We start from the raw sequence: 20697 nt of genomic DNA, 5'->3' as shown, positions 1-20697 counted from the left end.
CTGCGAACCGCCGAGTAGAGAAAGAAGGACGCTTTCTCCAGGGATCGTGGGGGAAAGGGGAGAGGGGCGTGATCCAGGCGTTCTGGTAAACCAGAGTTTGCCAGGTATTAGGGAGATCTGGCGTTCTTGCCACTTAGCCGGCCGGGAAGGCGCTGCGGCGCCCGCTCCCGCTCCTCCCCGCCCCGGCTCCAGACTGCGGTGGTTCGCACTGAGTCTGCGCGCCGGGCTTTTCTCGCTGATGCTGCAGATATAGCGCCGAGAGGCTCGGGTGGCGGCGGCCGGGGTGGGTGGGGGTGCGGGTGGGGGTGGAGGGAAAGCCGGGTTCCCGGCTCGGCCGCGGAGGAGGAGCCCCCGAGCGTTGCTGCTTTAGCAGAGACTGGGAAATACTCGCCAGCTCCCTGGCACAGACCGCACACACCGCACACACTTCCACCTCCGCGCCCCACTATCCCCCGAGGGGAGAGCTTGCAAACCTCTGCCTTTTCTCTCCTCATTCCTGCTGGCTGCGCCATCCCAAACAACTCCCGCCACCGCTGCTCGTAGACTTTATTGCTGTTTGTCTGGTTTAAATCATTCTGTCTCCCAACACACGTCTCGTAAAGACGGAGTACCCACTACGGACGGATGTTCACCCCCTGTTAGCTTTAAATTTTCCTTTAAGGGGAGGCCCTTCGATGCCTATAGCTTGGACAGATGAGCTAGGGACCAACCACAGCCCGGCAGCAGCCCCTTTTCTCTTTTGAGAAGGTAAGAATGCTCCCCAAACATCTCCTGCCTACTTCAACCCCCTTAATCTTGGAGCCCCCCCCCCCACTCCCCTCGCTTAATCGCCGCCAAAATAAACGAAGAGTACATGGGTACAGTGCAGAAAACACAACCGGGACTGAGAGCTGATGAGGTGGGCTGCGGTGGCCGTGAGTGAATCCCGGGGAAGCCTCGCGTGGGGGACTACCGGGTACGATCAAGTGGCACAAAGTCAAAAAAAGGAAATAAAAGGAGCCAGGGACACTTCAGCACACAAAGTTGCCATTAAAGTTTATTTCCCTTTTATCCAGATAGGTGACGCTACACTTTGCCAGTTACTAAAGGCTGCAGGTTTTTGCTCAGAAAATAATATCGAGGCTTCCAACATGTGTTTATTCCCTGGGCGCGCGCGCACACACACACACACACAAACACACACACACCACACGGTCTAGCCCCGTAAGCAAGCACGGTGACAGGACTGCCAAGCATTTAAACAAAGACAAGCACCACCCCACCCACCCCCAAGCCTAGTCCACCGGAGTCTACCCTCCCAAGAAGGGGTCTCTCTCCCGCTTTCTCTGGAGTTGGATGTTCTCTTAACCACTGCAGCTCATCATGGTTTCTCAGAACACCAGCGTGGCTCCCCCAAGCCAGCGATAACCACCCCCTAAGCAAGATGCTAAATCGCAAAGCGGGGCCACTTCGTGGGGGTGGGGAGCAGGCTCTGGGAAGGGGGAGAGGAGGAAGGGGGGACGCTTCCCGATCCCGCTCCCAGCCTCTCACACACGCACCGGGCATCGGGGAGGAAGAAATTGACAAGCTCCAGGGAGAGAAAGCAAGTCCCTCGGAGAAGACAGTGACTGCACTCGCGGGGGACCTGGGAGGTGGGGGGCCTGGCTTCGGGGACTGACCAGGACAGCGCACACTCAGCGTGCCCCCCAGGACGGAAGCCGGGCTTTCCCGAGCCAGGGGCTGACGAGTACTCCCTCCTGGCTCTGCCCCCGCCCCTCCCCGCCTCCCCCCGCCCCCCCCCTCGCAGCGAGTGTGTAGTTTCTGCGCCGGGGCTGCTATTGCCGCCGCCGCCGCCGCAGCGTCAGGGACGAGCTGGAGCCGCCAGCAGCCACCACCACTTTGGGCAAACTTGCGGGTTTCCGGTTGGCGGCTAGTGAGCGGGAGCTTCCCACTTGCCATTCAGGGTCTGAGAGCCGGGGCCGCTCCAGAGGCGGCGGGAGAACCCGGGTTGGACTCTCGCAGACGCAAAAGGGGACGAAACAACTGCGGAATTCACCCTCCGTGCCAGGGCACTTCCGAGGCAACAGCCGACTGGCACTTTTTCTCCCCTTGGCAAACTGTTTTTTGTGTGTGTGTGCGGTGCTTTTTTTTTTTCTTCCCCCAAGCTACTTGGCAGCTGCCTTCGACTCCCCCTCCCCCTCCCCCTCCCACCCCTCCCCGGTGCCTTTGGCTTTTCTTCGGAAATCCGGACAGAATTGGGCATCTTTGTTAATTGCCGTGGAGGGAGTCCGGCCAGAGGCTGTCGCCCGGCCAGCGTCGCCGGCACACAGAGCCCGGCTGGCTCACCTTTGAACTGCAAAAGGGATCAAGTTCAGCTGGAGTTGCCTGCATTGGGACTGGCTCAAGGAAACGGATAGCGCAGGAGAGAGAGTGGGAGAAGGGGAAAGGGGAAAGGAGAGGAGGGAGGAGGAGGAGTGAGGAGAGGGAGGGAGGAAGGGAGGGGAGGGATCGAGAGCGCGGGGAGAGAGAGAGGGAGAGGAGAGAGGCTGCAATCTCCTCCCTGAATCGCGCACAGCGCTGCAGATCCCAGTGCTCCGACATGCGGGCCGCAGGCAGGTGAGGGAAGACGCGGACTCTGCGGCTGCGAACCCAAACTTGTGCCCCGCGCGGTGCGTTCGGCTCAGCCCTCGCCCCCGCGGGCGAACTGCTGCTGCGGTTGCAGGCGGCGGCTGGGTGACTAATGACCTTGCGCAGAGTAGTTAAGAAAAAAAGAGAGAAAAACAGCTTTCCGGGGTGAGAAGAGACGGACTCTCCGGGCATCTCGGAAGATGGCTCGGGCTGCTCTTCGGCGCGCGGGGGGCGCCCGGACGCGGACCGCTCCGTAACGCGCGTAGTCTACGCGGCTCGGTGCCCGGAGCGACCTGCCGGGTATTTTTCCTTCTCTGTCTGGGGACTGGCTTCCCCGCTGCCGGAACGGAGTCGGAGTTGAGACTGGCTTCTTGCTGACCCCAGCGCCTGGTTCTGGAAGCGACTCCGGTTTGCCGGAGTAGAGGCTGGGTCTGGAGTGAGTGACTGGAACGTGAATTGGACTCAACTCGAGGAGCCGCCGAGACGAGGAGGGCTGGCAGGCGGGGAAGGCTGCAGCCTCGCTCCCCGCCGCTTCCCGGCTCCGCCGCCCGCCTGCCCGAGCGACACCGGCCCCATCCGACCGAGCCAGGACGGAAGCCCGGGATCCTCCGCCTGCGGCAGGGATGACTCCGGGGGAGGGGGCGCCGAGCCCGCGGCGCGCAGTGTCCCGTGAACTGTGAGTACTGCGACTGCACGGCGGCCAGCGAGCGGGCGATTAGCACCCATTGCATGAATTATGAAACAATAACTTTCGGAAGAAGCTGGAGGATAAAAAAAAAAAGAAAGAAGAAGGAGGATCTGTCGCTGGTTTCCCCCTGGCCGACTCTACACGCTGCTCCGGCCCCCTCCCTTCTCTCCCACTCGCTTCTTCCTCTCCCGGAGAGGGGAGAGGGCTGGGAGGAGGGCTGGCGACCGGCCCCGGAGGAGGGGGGGCGCCGAGGGGGCTGTGATCAGAAGGAGCAGTAGCAGCAGCAGCACGAGAAGATGCTGAGGATGCGGACCACGGGATGGGCGCGCGCCTGGTGCCTGGGCTGCTGCCTCCTCTTGCCGCTCTCGCTCAGCCTGGCGGCCGCCAAGCAACTCCTCCGGTACCGGCTGGCCGAGGAGGGCCCCGCAGACGTCCGCATCGGCAACGTGGCCTCGGACCTGGGCATCGTGACGGGCTCGGGCGAGGTGACTTTCAGCCTGGAGTCGGGCTCCGAGTACCTGAAGATCGACAACCTGACGGGCGAGCTGAGCACGAGCGAGCGGCGCATTGACCGCGAGAAGCTGCCCCAGTGTCAGATGATCTTCGACGAGAACGAGTGCTTCCTGGACTTCGAGGTGTCGGTGATCGGGCCCTCGCAGAGCTGGGTGGACCTGTTCGAGGGTCGCGTCATCGTGCTGGACATCAACGACAACACGCCCACCTTCCCGTCGCCCGTGCTCACCCTCACGGTGGAGGAGAACCGGCCGGTGGGCACCCTGTACCTGCTGCCCACCGCCACCGACCGCGACTTCGGTCGCAACGGCATCGAGCGCTACGAGCTGCTCCAGGAGCCCGGGGGAGGCGGCGGCGGAGAGGGTCGGCGCGCCGGGGCTGCCGACAGCGCCCCCTACCCCGGGGGCGGCGGGAGCGGCGCGAGCGGCGGCGGCGGCGGCGGCTCCAAGCGGCGTCTGGACGCACCGGAGAGCGGCGGCGGCGGCGGCGGCGGGGCCAACCCCGGCGGCCGCAGCAGCGTGTTCGAGCTGCAGGTGGCCGACACCCCGGATGGCGAGAAGCAGCCGCAGCTGATCGTCAAGGGGGCGCTGGACCGCGAGCAGCGCGACTCCTACGAGCTGACCCTGCGGGTGCGCGACGGCGGCGACCCGCCCCGCTCCTCCCAGGCCATCCTGCGGGTGCTCATCACCGACGTGAACGACAACAGCCCCCGCTTCGAGAAGAGCGTGTACGAGGCCGACCTGGCGGAGAACAGCGCCCCGGGGACCCCCATCCTGCAGCTGCGCGCCGCCGACCTGGACGTGGGGGTCAACGGGCAGATCGAGTACGTGTTCGGCGCGGCCACCGAGTCGGTGCGACGGCTGCTGCGCCTGGACGAGACGTCGGGCTGGCTCAGCGTCCTGCACCGCATCGACCGCGAGGAGGTGAACCAGCTGCGCTTCACCGTCATGGCCCGCGACCGCGGGCAGCCCCCCAAGACCGACAAGGCCACCGTGGTCCTCCTCATCAAGGACGAGAACGACAACGTGCCGTCCATTGAGATCCGGAAGATCGGGCGCATCCCGCTCAAGGACGGGGTGGCCAACGTGGCCGAGGACGTGCTGGTGGACACCCCCATCGCCCTGGTGCAGGTGTCCGACCGGGACCAAGGGGAGAACGGGGTGGTCACCTGCACGGTGGTGGGGGACGTGCCCTTCCAGCTCAAGCCGGCCAGCGACACGGAGGGCGACCAGAACAAGAAGAAGTACTTCCTGCACACCTCGGCCCCCCTGGACTACGAGGCCACCCGGGAGTTCAACGTGGTCATCGTGGCGGTGGACTCGGGCAGCCCCAGCCTCTCCAGCAACAACTCGCTGGTGGTCAAGGTGGGAGACACCAACGACAACCCGCCCGTGTTCGACCAGTCGGTGGTGGAGGTCTACTTCCCCGAGAACAACATCCCCGGGGCGAGGGTGGCCACCGTGCTGGCCACCGACGCCGACAGCGGGAAGAACGCGGAGATCGCGTACTCGCTGGACTCGTCGGTGATGGGGGTGTTCGCCATCGATCCCGACTCCGGGGACATCCTGGTCAACACCGTGCTGGACCGCGAGCAGACGGACAGGTACGAGTTTAAAGTGAACGCCAGAGACAAGGGCGTCCCGGTGCTGCAGGGCAGCACCACGGTGATCGTGCAGGTGGCCGACAAGAACGACAACGACCCCAAGTTCATGCAGGACGTCTTTACCTTCTACGTGAAGGAGAACTTGCAGCCCAACAGCCCCGTGGGGATGGTCACGGTGATGGATGCTGACAAGGGGCGCAACGCCGAGATGAGCCTCTACATAGAGGAGAACAGCAACATTTTTTCCATTGAGAACGACACGGGGACCATCTACTCCACCGTGTCTTTCGACCGGGAGCATCAGACCACCTACACATTCCGAGTCAAGGCTGTGGACGGGGGCGATCCTCCCAGATCAGCCACGGCCACCGTCTCTCTCTTTGTTATGGATGAGAATGACAATGCCCCCACGGTGACCCTGCCCAGAAACCTGTCCTACACTCTGCTGCCGCCTTCGAGTAATGTCAGGACAGTGGTAGCCACGGTGTTGGCCACAGACAGTGATGATGGCATCAATGCAGACCTGAACTACAGCATTGTGGGAGGGAATCCCTTCAAGCTCTTTGAGATTGATTCCACCAGTGGTGTGGTTTCCTTAGTGGGGAAACTCACCCAAAAGCATTATGGCTTGCACAGGCTGGTGGTGCAAGTGAATGACAGTGGGCAGCCTTCCCAATCCACCACAGCCCTGGTGCATGTGTTTGTCAATGAAAGTGTCTCTAACGCGACTGTGATAGACTCCCAGATAGCCAGGAGTTTGCACACCCCACTCACCCAGGACATAGCCGGTGACCCAAGCTATGAAATTAGCAAGCAGAGACTCAGCATTGTCATTGGGGTGGTTGCTGGAATTATGACAGTGATCCTCATCATCTTAATTGTAGTGATGGCAAGATACTGCCGGTCCAAGAATAAGAATGGCTATGAGGCTGGCAAAAAAGATCATGAAGACTTTTTTACACCCCAACAGCATGACAAATCTAAAAAGCCTAAAAAGGACAAGAAAAACAAAAAATCCAAGCAGCCTCTCTACAGCAGCATTGTCACTGTGGAAGCTTCTAAACCAAATGGACAGAGGTACGACAGTGTCAACGAGAAGCTGTCAGACAGCCCCAGCATGGGCCGGTACCGATCCGTCAATGGTGGGCCTGGCAGTCCTGACCTGGCCAGGCATTACAAATCTAGTTCCCCATTGCCTACTGTCCAGCTTCACCCCCAGTCACCAACTGCAGGGAAAAAACACCAGGCCGTACAAGATCTACCACCAGCCAACACATTTGTGGGAGCAGGAGACAACATTTCAATTGGATCAGATCACTGCTCTGAATACAGCTGTCAAACCAATAACAAGTACAGCAAACAGGTAAGATGCATCCCACATATATTTAAATGTCCCAGAGAAGGCTAAGAATTCTGAGACAGGGCATCTTCTGCAGAGTTTGGTCTTTTTTTTTTAAAGTTGTCATTTAAAATTCTAACAAAGTAGGAATTTAATGTTAACTCATACACCATTCATTTGGTAGAGGTCACCTATGCAAGGTACACCACTGTATTTTGCAAGTTACTAGAGAAAATATTCAAAGTAGGGAGTATTTTGTACCTCTCTTTGTACCTGGCAGCACCAATTCATCCTACATTTGGTGTTTCCAGAATAAATATGTGTATATTGTTTGGATGGTTATCTGTAACCTGGAACTATTTCCTTTTGTGGCTACTAAGTGGAAAATTGCATCCAGAGATATTTTCTAAAGTTACTACTGGTGTCTATGCAACTTGGACACTCTATAAAAGTTTTAGCTGCGTTACCCATTATGCAAAATTTTACAGATAAGAAGATGCTGAGTCATGCAAATGTTGTACCAAGTCTGAGATTCAGAAGTATTGACTACACTGACAAAAATGCTGGTTTAAAAATATTTAGTGATATGCAAATGTCATGCAAAACCACATTTTTCATACTTTGATATCTATTACAGTTAAGACTGGTATGAGGTTATACAGTCAGCATTCGCATTCTTCATGTTTTGACATTAAAAGTTTATAAGCAAAAGTACATTTTATGGACCACTTGTTCAAGCCAAGCAACAAAAGTGTTCATGTTTGGTGCACTGTGGAAGCATAGTTTGGTATGCATTGTGCTGACACTGAGACTATAAAGGTTATGTGGGATATTTGGTACAGTTCTTTCTCAGTGAAATGTAGAAACAGTAAAAATAGGTCATGTTGAGGTTAACTTTATAAAACATAAAGTTTATTTTTGAAAGTTTTGCTTGTGTGATATATGTAATACAAAGTTTACTTCTTTCACCCACTAAAGTTTGGCACACAGCAAATAAAACCTTTTGGAAACTGCTGTGTCTAATGCTGTGGCCTGTACATAGAGGAGAACAGTAACATTAGTTACTGTTACTACCTGCTGTTAGTAGATAATAAATCTAACAAATCCCATATTTCTTAACTTCAGGACGCATCTCAAGAAACACATTTATGACTGTCAGAGACTATCAAATAATAGGGTTTTTTTAGATATGCTTTGCATGTGGAATGTGTGACCTGAGAAGAATTAAGGCAAAGGAAAAAGTTATTTTATAGCCCCATAAAATGTAGCTATTTAGATAAGGAGAATCAGAGTTGATATTCTTTTATATCCAATAATCCAAGCAATCCAAGAAAACTCAAATTTGATCTACATTGAACTACATGTAGGCTTTTGAAAAAAAGGTCTTTTGATGCACGTGAGCCTGAGTTATTGACTTCTTTTAAAGTGAAATTTGACAAGTGGAAAGTTTATATCTGTTGTGTCCTTGCTTTACCTGGAGTTAGAAGCAGATTTTTGTTTTGTTTTTGGTGCTTTTATCAGGTTTAAAAAACAAACAAACAAGGACAATAACAGTTAAAAGAATAATACTTTTGTAAAACTGCTTACAATATAAACACAAATAAATTGAGATCTGTAAAAATTTCCCTAGGAAATGGTACTTTGTCATGCAAAAGCCTGTGAAGAGATCTTTGTGCAGAATATTTACTATTCAGCTGTCATCCTAATAGGTCTTTTTGTCTTGTGGCTGAATGGCATTTGCATTCTAAATGGTGGAATCTTAAACTTTTGAGTTGACATATCCCTGGCAGATTTATAGATTTTTTTTTTTTTTAATGTAACCACCTCATACATTCTGTGCTGTCACTTAAGCTTTGTTTGGCTCATCAAATGGGGTTAACTCTATATTCTTGAATATTTAAAACAGCCAATATCAAGACTGTTGTGGCATCCTGTTTAAAAGGCAAAGTGATATGCTTATAAATAAACTAATGAATGGTGTTAGTCTATTAGCTGAGCAAAGAAGTTCACATTCCCTCCAAAGCCTTTGGAATAAACCATGCAGTTTGCAGAGAGTGACTTCACAAAACTTGTGTGCAATTCAGCATTCAACAGATGTATAAAGTTTTAACCACAATAAATAGCTGATCTAAAATGAAATGAAGGAGAATGGAATACCTTCCCCTTAATGTAATTAGTAATAGTAATTGATACACTTCATCTCAATATTGCTGCCAGGGGACAGGGATCCATTTACAAAGTTGCATTCTATTTAGACCTCTGTACATAATCAACAGGATCTTTTTTGTTGTTCTGATTTTTGTTTGTATCTCTTTATTTTAAAAGGGATATTATCTTTGGTTTTTACACAGTGCCCACAGGTATTTTCTTTGATTAAACCTGACATATAAGAAAACCCTGTGTTCTTTTTTAAAATTTTATTCTAATTTCCCCGTTGGATACTGAATCTAGAGGCTTCCAGTCTTTTAATTCCTTATGGCAAAGATTATTAAAGATCTGAGATTTCATCTGACATAAAGCCTTCATTTTATTTATAATTTTCCTAAGTTGCTTTATCATAGCTCTTTACTTGATATTGTGAAAGTGTTGTCTGTTACAGTGTTCTTATCTTCAGGGGAATTACACATTTTGAAGTGATGCTCCTAAGTCTGCTTATTGGTTATATCATAATGAATTAAACAGTTTAGTAGAAACAACAGATTGTAAATAATGCCCCCTCTGTCCACTTTTGGTTTGTTTTCCCAACTCTAGAGAGATTCAAAGGAAGCTTCTATAGTTCCTCTTGGGCAGAAGCTAGGAGATGTGTGTTGCAGAGTTACTGGAATTATTTCAAAAATTCACACATTAGGAAAACCGATGATGTAACCTCAGGTTTTCCAAGGTTAGACCCTTGCAGTTGTAGCCCTTGGTCTATAATAGTGTGTCTAGTTGAGCAAAATGTGGACCACTGACCACGTTATTGATCTTAAGTGTCCACCTTTCCATTTCATTCTTCCTTTGCTTGATAAACTTGGTCTTGGTGGTATTAAAGTTTTATGCCCTGGAAATACAGCTGTGTTTTTAAATTGCAAAGTAAAGGCAGAAGCATTTCATTTTTAAATCTCCAGTGTTTCACCGTGTTAAGTATTTTTTCAGCTTTCTTTAGAAATTAACATAATTCCGAAATATTAGTAGACAGATATGAAAGTATAGTTATCACCTTGCTTATTACGTGTAAGTCCTACTGAGCTCATCTTGTCCATGCTGTTAGTTAGATAATGCACTGGCAAGTAAAAATGTTATGGTATTTAGTAAATGGAAAGTTAGGTGCTTTATTTTTTGGCAAGAGTATAGAGGACACAGCTTCAGTAAACATTAATTTAAAAATCCATTGTAGCTGATCCTGAAATACTCAAAGAAAAATTTATATGAACTCCAATGACAGTTTTCCTTGCGCAAGGAACTGCTGAATGTAGTCTGAATAATGTTCTCTTTAATTGATCAAATTGTGCTCACGATTCATCATACACTTAGTAAAAAATATGGCAGAAATTATTTTTTAAAATTACTAAGGTTTTGGAAACAAATGGGTGAAGTGACTTGCCGTTATCTAAGAGAGTTCTAAACACTGAGAAAACTAAGTATCAACTTGTGTATGTATGTCTTACCCTATGCTATAGTGGACATGCATCTGCAGAGTGATGCTAACGACAGCTTCCAGTTTTAATTCATAAGCATACTTTCTACAATGTGGTTCTCCTATCTATAACCAAGGACATCTTTCAACAGGCATGATGCAGCTCCCTACATACGCTGAGATTTCTGTTACCTTTGGCTTGATGTCATAGATAGGAAGCTAATAACTGATGAAGGCGGGGCTGTCTTTAGTCAGGAGGTATCTACTAAGGATCTCTGGATGAAACAAGGAAAGGGTCATCACTGATTTGATCTGCAATGAACATGCACATTTTTATGGAAGTCTAAGTATGACAACTTGAACCCTATTCCAAACTTATATTAAGTCAATTAATGACTTAGACATAAAACCACAAAGTCAATTGAAAGATTTTTAAGTACATTATCACCTGGGAAATCTTAGCCAAATCATTCTTTCTTGTTCTCTCTCTGTCTTTGAGAAATTACATATTTCATACATGTAAAGGTGTGCACACGGTATATATCAAAATCTCTCTGTCTCTCTGTCTCTCCACCTTTCCCCACACAAACACATACAGATGTATTCATATAAACCAATTATGGCACCATTTGACTTTTATTTCATTGTGGTATTCATACATTGATATGTGGAAAATATTTAAATTTTAAACACACACAAAACTGAAATAAAATATAATCAACCACTTAATGTCTGTATCTAAAATCACTGGTCATCAACACATTTCAAAATTTAAAAACATCAACTAAACCTGTCCCTTCATTTCATGGAAGAGGAGACTGAGGCCGAGCATGGAAAAGTAACTTGATTTAACTTTATAATCACAAGACAATCAGGATACAATGTGGACTAGAGTCCAAGTCATAGAATACAGAGTCCAGTGTTCTTTTCTATTCTCATACCACCTCTAGGGGGAAAAAAAATTGAGTTTTTGTAACTTTCTTTGTATATATTTCAATAGGGTCAGAAACCCGTTGAGATTTATGTATCTATGTGTAACTCCATATATTTAGTATGTAGCCTGACATTTTCAAAATAGAATATCATTCTGCTGTAGGTTCTAGCTTTTTTTTATAAATTTATCAGGCAAATTGTAATTCAAGTTTTATAGATTTTTACAAAGAAGTTAGTATTTCTTTAGCCTTTATGAAAGATGGCATTGCTGACATACATTAAAGGAACATATAGTCAACAAGTTAATTGACAGAATTTTTAATCTTAGCAGAACAGTAACAATAGATGTAAGTACCTAGCTAGCTAGCATTTAGTACATCCTCAATAAAACATCTTTGTAAAGGACGTTGATAAGAGCTTTCTATACATTACGTATGAAACGTTGCATGCATTCTGTTTGGGATCCTCTTTGACCTTTTCCATCAATACCGATGATTCCTTTTGGCTTCTGTGCTCCTGTACATTTTGCCGACTTGGCTCCTGCGTTCTATCTTAGTAGCACCTTTAACGCAAGGATGGGGCAAAAGTAGGTTTACAGTTGTGAGTTCACAAAACAGTTTATTCTTGTACTCTTATTTATTAATTATTGTGTTATTTTTTTTTGTACGAACAATGGTAGACCTACTTTTGCCCCATCGTGTACAATTGTGAGCTAATTTTTCCTCTAAATTTGTTTTCTAGCAAATTTTTAGATGAATGTGACATTTGTTATTTTTCAGTTGGATTGTTTCCTTGTTAAACAGTTAACAAATCTAGTGTATTAGAGTCTAAATTTACATATTAATGACTATAAATGACTAAATTTATTATTTTCAAAATGACAGCTAAACTGTTTTGAAAACTAAGTATAATGTGACAGAACCATTGCTTTGCCGTAGCCACCAATGCTATTAGACATTTTAACATAATTTTTCCGCCCCCCACTGGGAGAGGGTGGTGATGGAGGTTACATAGGAAACTTGTTATAATAATTGTTTAGAGCTTTATGTGTAAGCTGTATATAACCAACTTCTAGACTATAGCAAGGCTCCCCATCCATTCATTTGCTACGAGTGTAGAGAAATAGTAAGATCTTTTTATATATGTCTTGAGTCAGCTTTGCGTTTCTTATTTATTTTAAAAGCCTTTAGAATCTTTTTCTAAAGCAGGAACTCTGTTTCAGAACATTACACAGTGCTTTATTTAGCATTAGTGTTGTGGGAGAAATCACATTTTAAGAAGAATTGAGCTGAAACCACTAAAACTAATCTTAATTATCACTTCTGGTGAATTAATGTTTTAAAGGCGGAATAAAGCTTTATTTTCAAGGAATTTAGTGATGTTTGTATTGAACTCTAATGCTGTGTACAAACAAACAAAAAAACCTGTTAAAGTTTCCAAGTAGGATTCATCTGACAAGTTAACTTTTCCCCCCTAAGCATATTTATGATTTACAAAAACATACTTTGCGAATAAAAATTCTCTGCTTTGATTCAAACCTCTGCCACAGCATTCCGATTGGGCATAAGACGCTGGGGGAAATTTCTTCATCACAGCTTTTTTTTTTTGTACCTGCATAAATCTTTGTTTTCCTTTTTTCAGATGCGTCCACCTCCATACATTACTGTGTTTGGCTGAATTCCACTCTAATATGATGCTCCTTTATGCACCATACTCTGATGACCTTGCTACTCCGAAACCTGCTGGAGCCTGCCCTTGGCCGTGGGATATCAGCCAATCACTGCTCGTTCCACTTGTTGTGCATTTGATTTTCAAGTTTATTTTTTTTTAATTTAAGGAAAATAGTATTAAAATAAATAAACATAAAAGAAACAGTATTAATAAAGAAATGTGCCACTAATGGATGTCTCTAAATCTCCAGGAATTCCATTCTCAAAGAAGTGGTTAGCAGGACTTAATTGTGAAGTCTTTTAAAAAATCCAACAGCATATTTCAACCATAATTTTAAGACTCTGGCGTTGTGCGAACCAAGGGAAATTTAAGTCTATTAAGTCTTTGTCTAATACATTAAGTACCGACTATCAATAAAATCCTAAATTGATCCATATTTTTCAAGTGTTATACGATCACCGCCTTTTCCAGGCTAGTGAGATAATTCTCTTAGAGTCAAAGATAGGGTCTCTCTCATTCTGTGTGTGCATTTTGAAATACCACTGTGTGTGTGTGTGTGTGTATGTGTGCGTGCGTGTGCACACTCCTACACATGTATTCCAGGGCCTCCAGCAATATTTATGCAAAGTATTGGCTGTATGTCAGATTGCAGAGGTCAGTTTTGTATTTACCACGGGCACTGCTTTTCCTTAATCCTGAAATACTGACCAGAGTATCTATAGAATGTCCAAGGTGTTTTTTGGTTAAAGTCCTTAAGAAAATTTAGGACCTTCCAGTTGGATTTATTGAAGTCTCCGTGGTCACATTCAGAAGGAATATGCGTGGCTTCCTGTTTTTGTGAACTGCATTTGTCTGAAAGCTGTTTCTATTTGATGTCAGATAACATAAATTCCAGCAGCTTCTGAGAATTCAGCATGTTACAGTATATTACATACTGTTGAGAGAGCCAGTGGTCGGATTTTAGTTGTATAAGTGACTTTCTAGGTAAGTCAGGGAGTCCTCTGGCTGGTCCCTGTATGTTTGTATATTTATGTCTCTGTTATGTTAGACATGTTTATGTGCCATAAAATAAGTGTTTCATATTGTATGTTTGACAGTTTTATAATACATCTACCACATCATCTGCCCTTTTAAAGTTTCCCCCAAGTTTTAAAATACTGATTAAGAATGCCAGGTAGCCCAGCCCGTGTTGCTCAGTGGTTGAACTAGGAGGTCACTAATTTCACTCCCGGTCAGGGCACATGACCGGGTTGCTGCTCGATTCTTAGTGTGGGCTTGTAGAAGGCAGCCGATCAATGATTCTCTCTCATCATTGATGTATCTATCTCTCCCTTTCCCTTCCTCGCTGAAATCAATAAAACTATTTTTTATAAAAGAAGAAAAAAAAAAGACGAGGTTTTTGAGATTTTCTTTTTCTTTTTTTGTCAATCATAGTCAATACCAAAGCCCTTTAAGCAAAATAAAAAATACTGGAACAATATTAAAGTGTGGAGTCCTAGGAAATGCACTCTAGCCCATATAACTCTCTCATGTATGGTATATATTTCAGTCTTTTTACTCTTATTAGCTGTTGATTTAATTTTTTTAAAGGAAAATTTCAGTAATGTCATTGAGACTATAGCACAGTTCCTGAACAAAACCCAGTTATCCTCAGCTCTTTATTTTGAGCACAGGGACAAGTGTACCAGGTAAGAAGGTGGTGAAAAGAATCCTTACCACTTTCTGCTTCTTGGAAATGTCACGTTTCCTCATCTTAAGTAGTAAGCTTCCTTAGATGTCCTTAAACTTTGAATCCTGTAACAAATCACATTAATTCAAAAACAACTTATGGACAACAAAGTCCAGGATTTGGGCATAATCTGATGTGCAACTGCAGAGAGGCAATATTTAGAAATACCTTCACAAAGAACATTCTAAGGCAGCAGTTTGCAAACTCCAGTAACATACTAATGGGGCATGAGTCAATTTGTGAGTCTACCGCTATTCGAGTGACATGAAATAAAGCAGAAAAATTCCGAGTATGTCACTCATCAGAGTAAATGTTGTCTTGTGCAATCTATGCTTCAGTTGTGTTGTGTGCATGTGTGTTTTCCTGTTCTCGGTTGCTATGCAAAAAAAAAAAAAAAAAAAAGAGGTCTTATTGTGGTAATAGTTGCAAGGGTTGAGAACTACCATTCTAGATTGTTTGGGATGGAACATGATGGTGATTTACCATTACATTAGAAAAACATCAGAAATCAAAACAAACAATTACTAACATTCCCAAGGATTTCAGTCTAATATTAAGCTGAATTAAAATGATCAACAGCATACTGTTACAGTAGCATTTATCAACAGCAAAAAGTTTTTGAGAAGTTTGTTATCATTCCTCTGTTTTTTTTTTAAAAAATCTTTGAATATGTCACTCACCATTGGTCCTGCCTCTGCACAGACTTACCCTCTCCCCCACCCCCTTGTCTCCTGGACTGTCTTTCTGGGAATGTTGGAATTTATTACCACTTAGGGAGGTGCCTGAGGTCAGATGGAGATAGACTCAGAACACACCACCCATCACCCTACATATTTTAGCTTTTGGACATTTTATTTTAAACAACAAGACATTAATTCATTTAGAGGAAGATAAGAATGTTACAGGCTGGTTTAGATAACATCTATTTCTTTTAGCACAGCTGACATTCTCACTCATACTTAGTATGCAAAGAATACTAAAAGTCCTTATGGAATTAATATCATCATATAAAGAAGATTACGGAGCAGAAAAATGACAGATTATATTTGCATCATGCTTCGTAAGTTTGAGAGAATTTAATGAATGTTGATTTGCTCCTCAGATCAATCTTGTGAGGAAAAAAACCCACCCTATTTCTTTTTTTCTGAGGTGAGGAAACTGAATTAATGAACAGCTTTTTCATAACTCTGGTGGAGTTGCTTAAGAACTTTATAACGTCTATGAAAAAATGTCCCATCAGAACTCGAGTACTGAAAACATCTTCAAAATTTGTGCTTTTGAAGATGGACTATTTTCAGAATTATCTGGGTAAAATCTCCCCCAAAAGACTTGTCTAGACCAGCTCGTTTTTCAGACATTCTCGCATCATAAATAGCACTTCACACTACCAGAAAAGAAAGTGCTGTGGGTGTCATTTGAAGATCTAATTAATCTGATTTATAAACAACAATCTCATAGGTGATTAAAAAACCCCTGAAGAATTAAAGGTAATTCACTTTAACCTAACTTCATTTTTGAAGCTCTCTCTAAAAAAGCACCTAAGTCCTTAGGAAGTCATGCCGAAATTTAAAATATCTCTCCTGGAATAATCTTTTATCTGTAACTTTGCAAAAATACTTTTAAAAAAATATGTGTGATTGTTTTTAGCCAATCACTTTACAGAGAATGGATTGATTAGTTGTGTCTTTAAGATACACTGCAAGGTTTAGGATGTAATTAAAACAATGACTAGAATAAGGTCTTTGCCTTCAGAGATAGGACAGTGCAAAAATAATACACACAAGGCAAGGGATACATGAAACTTAGAGGGGCCACCCCAAGTCTGTTGCCCATCATGGTATGTCCCAGGGCCTACGAGAGTGCCCAGCAGACAGGAGACACTCATGAATATTTGTTGAGCAAATGAACAAAGAGTTTGGGCTTGGGGCTAGGTAGCCTGCAGATCCATCCACATTGGATCCCTGGACCATGGTGTGGCCACTTTCCTGTCAGACTCCAAGAGCCCACTAACTGCTGTTTTCTTTCCCTGCTGGGTGCATGTCTTTGTGATAAAAGGCTGCCTGCTATGCTGGCTGGAGTCCCTGCCTTCTCTGCATGGGGTATGACTCTTGCTTCAACAGTAAATGAACAATTCTCTGATTTTCTCTCCTTCCTTCTTGGTGTTGTTCTAAACACCATACCCTTAAAAAAAAGGATAAAACTAGTAAACTAAAGCAAATATTTAAGGTAAGTAAGGGAGGCACTGGCCATGCAGTGGACTTCTGAGTGGGTATGAAGAGGAAGCACGCACACATGGGTTTTCAGTGTTGTTCTAGAGATCCTTACCTGTGGAAAGCATACAGGGTTGGGCACAAGTAGGTTTACAGCTATTTGTATGAAAAATGCACTAACTAATAAATAATAGTACAAGAATAAACTCTGTTTTGCAAATTTACAACTGTAAACCTGCTTTTGCCCCACCCCTGTGTATGTGCCCGAATGCCAGCATAAGTCTCTCTACTCGTCAGTGTGTATATTCTTGCAGGAATTTATTTATTCGGTGTGCCAACCCATGCTCGCTGATGAAGGGTAAGGTTCCATTTCATTAAGGCTGCGCATGGCGAGCAGTCACTTCTAAAGATGAAACGTGTACTTGGCTTAACTAAGGACAGAGGGTCTGCAAGAGGGAATGTGCCCTCACTGGAAGTGGTAGGCAGTGAGGTAGGAGCTAAGAAAGGCTTCCCAACTCAAAAGCACTCCTTAGTTGCCCAGCATTCCAAAAAACACCTCTTTTGAATTGCAAATGACGCCTCAAAGAGCCTTGTTCAGTCTCTGGCACACCCTGGTGTAAATTGCATTAAGCAGATAACTAGGCCAGCACCTCACAAAGGTCGGTAGTTCTTAAATGGTGATTCTCAGTAGGGCCTTGAGGAGGGAGTGCAGCCTTCCCTAGTTCAGAAGACAGAACTCTGCTGAAGGTAAGGTGAGATTATATCAGGGTATTCAGGCCTGACAAAGGCAAATGCTTGTGGCCTTGAATTTTGGCGCTGGCCCTGCTGAGCCTAAGGGTGCCACTAAATGTCATGGCTTAATAGGATTGCAAGATCGGTGTCAAAAAGTGGTAACCGTCCACTTCCTCCCAGGTCAGCCAGGTGTTTTGTTCAGTTTGTTTGCTTTCAGTTTAGATATCAGGCCCAACTGCTCTATCTCCATTCATCTTCTCACCCTTGTGCTTTGGAAGTAAGAAAAACAAACAAAAAAAACAAACAAAGAGGGAAAAAATGCAGCCACTGCTTGCCAATAGACTCACCTTTCCCTACTATTATTATTAGACCACCATCATCAAAATAGTTCTCACATGATTGCCAAGTCCTTGTATATGATCCTAACTTAATTCAAGTCTCGAAAATTGAGTTCTAGAAGGTCTGTTCTATAGCCCAGAAACCTGAATTGTCAACACTTCCCCTTTCCCAATTCTAGTTGCAGTGGGTGGGCCAGGCTATAAAAATTCCACATTGAGCCCTAACCGGTTTGGCTCAGTGGATAGAGCGTTGGCCTGTGGACTGAAGGGTCCCAGGTTCGATTCCAGTCAAGGGCATGTACCTTGGTTGCGGGCACATCCCCAATAGGGGGCGTGCAGGAGGCAGCTGATCCATGTTTCTCTCTCAATGATGTTTCTAACTCTATTCCTCTCCCTTCCTCTCTGTAAAAATTAATAAAATATATTTTTAAAAAATTCCACATTTAGAGCACCCGAAATTCCTAGCTTCTGCTTATTGGTCCTCCCCTCGAAAGCCTCTGGCAAAATAGAAAACTGAAGCTGGAGAAGACAACCTGGAAATCTGCCTTCTTGCCCGGCTCTGTCACTCGCTGGCCGGCGTGACCTTGGGTAGCCAGTCAGTTCAAGTCCTGAAGCCCCCGGAACTTGTCCTCTGTCATTTTACAGAACTCCTGCTCTGATTACATGACAGGGTTTACGGGGGGTCACATTCAACAGCGGCAGCTTTGTAAAGCAACATACTGCAACGCAAGGTAACACGTCTCTGGTTTTCCATGAATTTCTCCAAACCCTGCCGAAGGTGCATTTACACTTTTGGAGTATTTTCACTACTTCCTGTGCTTAAAAGTTTATTTTATTTTATTTTATTTTATTTTATTTTATTTTATTTTATTTGTTGTATTCTGGTCCCTGGTCAAGGTCAAGGTGCAAGTGTGTGCCCCCACATAGGCCGAGAGGCACTGGATATTGTCAGAAATTCTTCCAGTGCCTATTGACATCTTGGTGGTGGAGAAAGATAAGTAGCTTATTGCTGTGAAGCAAATAGTTTAGGAAAGGTTGAAAACAGTTTGATATTATTCACTTTGACACTTTTTAAAAAATTTCATCACTTTTTAACAGTCGTCTTCTTTTTTTTTTCTTCCATGCAATATTTCTTGGAAATTTTTCCTTCACTCCTCATATCCAACCTCTAACGCTAACAGGTATTATTTATTGAACTTTTTTTCTTCGCCAGTCTCTCTGCCAAGGGGTCTACCACGTAATATCACTTACTCCTAACATCTCCAGGGGGCAGGCACTTATGTGACAAATGTAACTGGGGACAAACAAAACAGAACTTCTCCTGGATCCCACGCCGTCTACCTTCAACAGGGGCCTGCGCCTCCCTGCAGCCCACTCCCCACCAACATATTTCTTTCTTCACATCTGGGACTTTTTAGCAGAGGAGTCCTGATCAGTTTTAATGTACATATTTACATGTTTAAGCCTTTGTATGCATTTGATTCTAGTCTACAACACCTTCTGTGTTCTCTACAGGCTTAGAAGAGAGTCTTTACTAGTCTGCTAAGACTGCCAGAGCAACATACCATAGATTGAGTGGCCTAAACAACAGAACTTTTGTTATCACAGTTCTGTAGGCTAGAAGTCCCAGGTTAAGGTACCAGAAAGTTGGAAGAGAGAGAACTCAGGAGTCCCTTCCTTTTATTCTAAGGACATGACTTCTATCAGATTTGGGCTCTACTCTTTTGACATCATATAACCATAATAACCCTCCTCAAGGCCCTAACTCCAAATACACTTACTTTGGAGACTGAGTTTCAACATGAATTTGAGGAAACACAGTTCAGTCCATAAGAGTCCATACTGGGTCCAAACAAGAACACATTGGACTGGACGATCATTTCTTCATGAGTCTGTCATTTATCACATGCAGTCTGTACATTTGTCGGCAGGTAGGTATGAAAAGGAAGGAAGGAAGGAAGGAAAGGAGGGAGGGAGGGAGGGAAGGAGGGCAGGAGGGAGAAAGGAAAGAACCTCTCCCTTTTCAGATCAGCTCCAAAAGGCAATCCTATAATGTACTGTTGGAACTGATGAAAAACTGGTACCATTGCTATAACTTATGGGGAAAAAAGAAATGAATCCATAACAAGCATATATGCACATAAAATTTGAGCTTCATTTTTTAGCTTATGATATTAACTTTATGGACTGAGTGCTTTCTGCAATGTTCATCTTTCACAGGGATTCGTGATATTAAGTACCATCTTAGTTATTTTAATTTTGCCAAATAGGTATATTAATAAGTGCATGTAGGCATATTAATTAATGTAAAGTCAATATTTATATAAAACAGTCAAACATTGTTCCACAAATATGTTAAAGGCCTTTGAAAATGATGCTATTAATAATTAAATATTAAATTTCTAGTAAATTTTGGGCATTACAGTCCAAATGAAAAGCAGGGGAGTTAAGTGGGGCGGGAGTCAATCGGAACCGGAATAAGGTGGCCTTAGTAATCCCTCTTTTCAAGGGCCAGTCTCTGTGGATTGTCACACACAGTGGCATCATGGGTGGACAGAGATCCAGTGGGTCTGAGTTCTCATGGCATACCGAAACTGCCCAGCACGTAACGGAGGCAGCCATCACACTCAGAGTGACTCTTCATACAGTTTGTGTCAGGACCCAAATCCATGGGTACATTGAGGGTTCTTTTTCCCCACTGTGCCTTTGTATTTTCCT

At 45.1% G+C, this 20697-nt stretch overlaps 1 protein-coding gene across 9 annotated transcripts in view; it reads left to right on the top strand.

Annotated features, from left to right (window-relative positions):
* Window positions 1–2487: 2487 nt before the first annotated feature.
* PCDH7 (protocadherin 7) overlaps window positions 2488–20697 on the top strand; it is a 433237-nt gene continuing 415027 nt past the window's right edge. For 8 of the 9 annotated variants that reach the window (XM_070398251.1, XM_070398244.1, XM_070398236.1 and 5 more), the window contains exon 1: window positions 2488–6774. In XM_070398251.1, the coding sequence (XP_070254352.1) occupies window positions 3592–6774 (3183 nt within the window). In that variant the 5' untranslated portion in view covers window positions 2488–3591. Of the gene's footprint in view, window positions 6775–12940; window positions 13407–20697 lie in introns of those variants that run through there. The other variant, XM_070398294.1, reaches the window with a different exon arrangement.

This window comes from Myotis yumanensis, unplaced genomic scaffold, assembly GCF_028538775.1.
Source record: "Myotis yumanensis isolate MYYU_CA2020_CCGP unplaced genomic scaffold, mMyoYum1.0.hap1 SCAF_1, whole genome shotgun sequence".
NCBI lineage: Eukaryota > Metazoa > Chordata > Mammalia > Chiroptera > Vespertilionidae > Myotis > Myotis yumanensis.
Note: the sequence above shows the minus strand (reverse complement) of the source record. Positions and strands in the feature narration are given on the sequence as shown.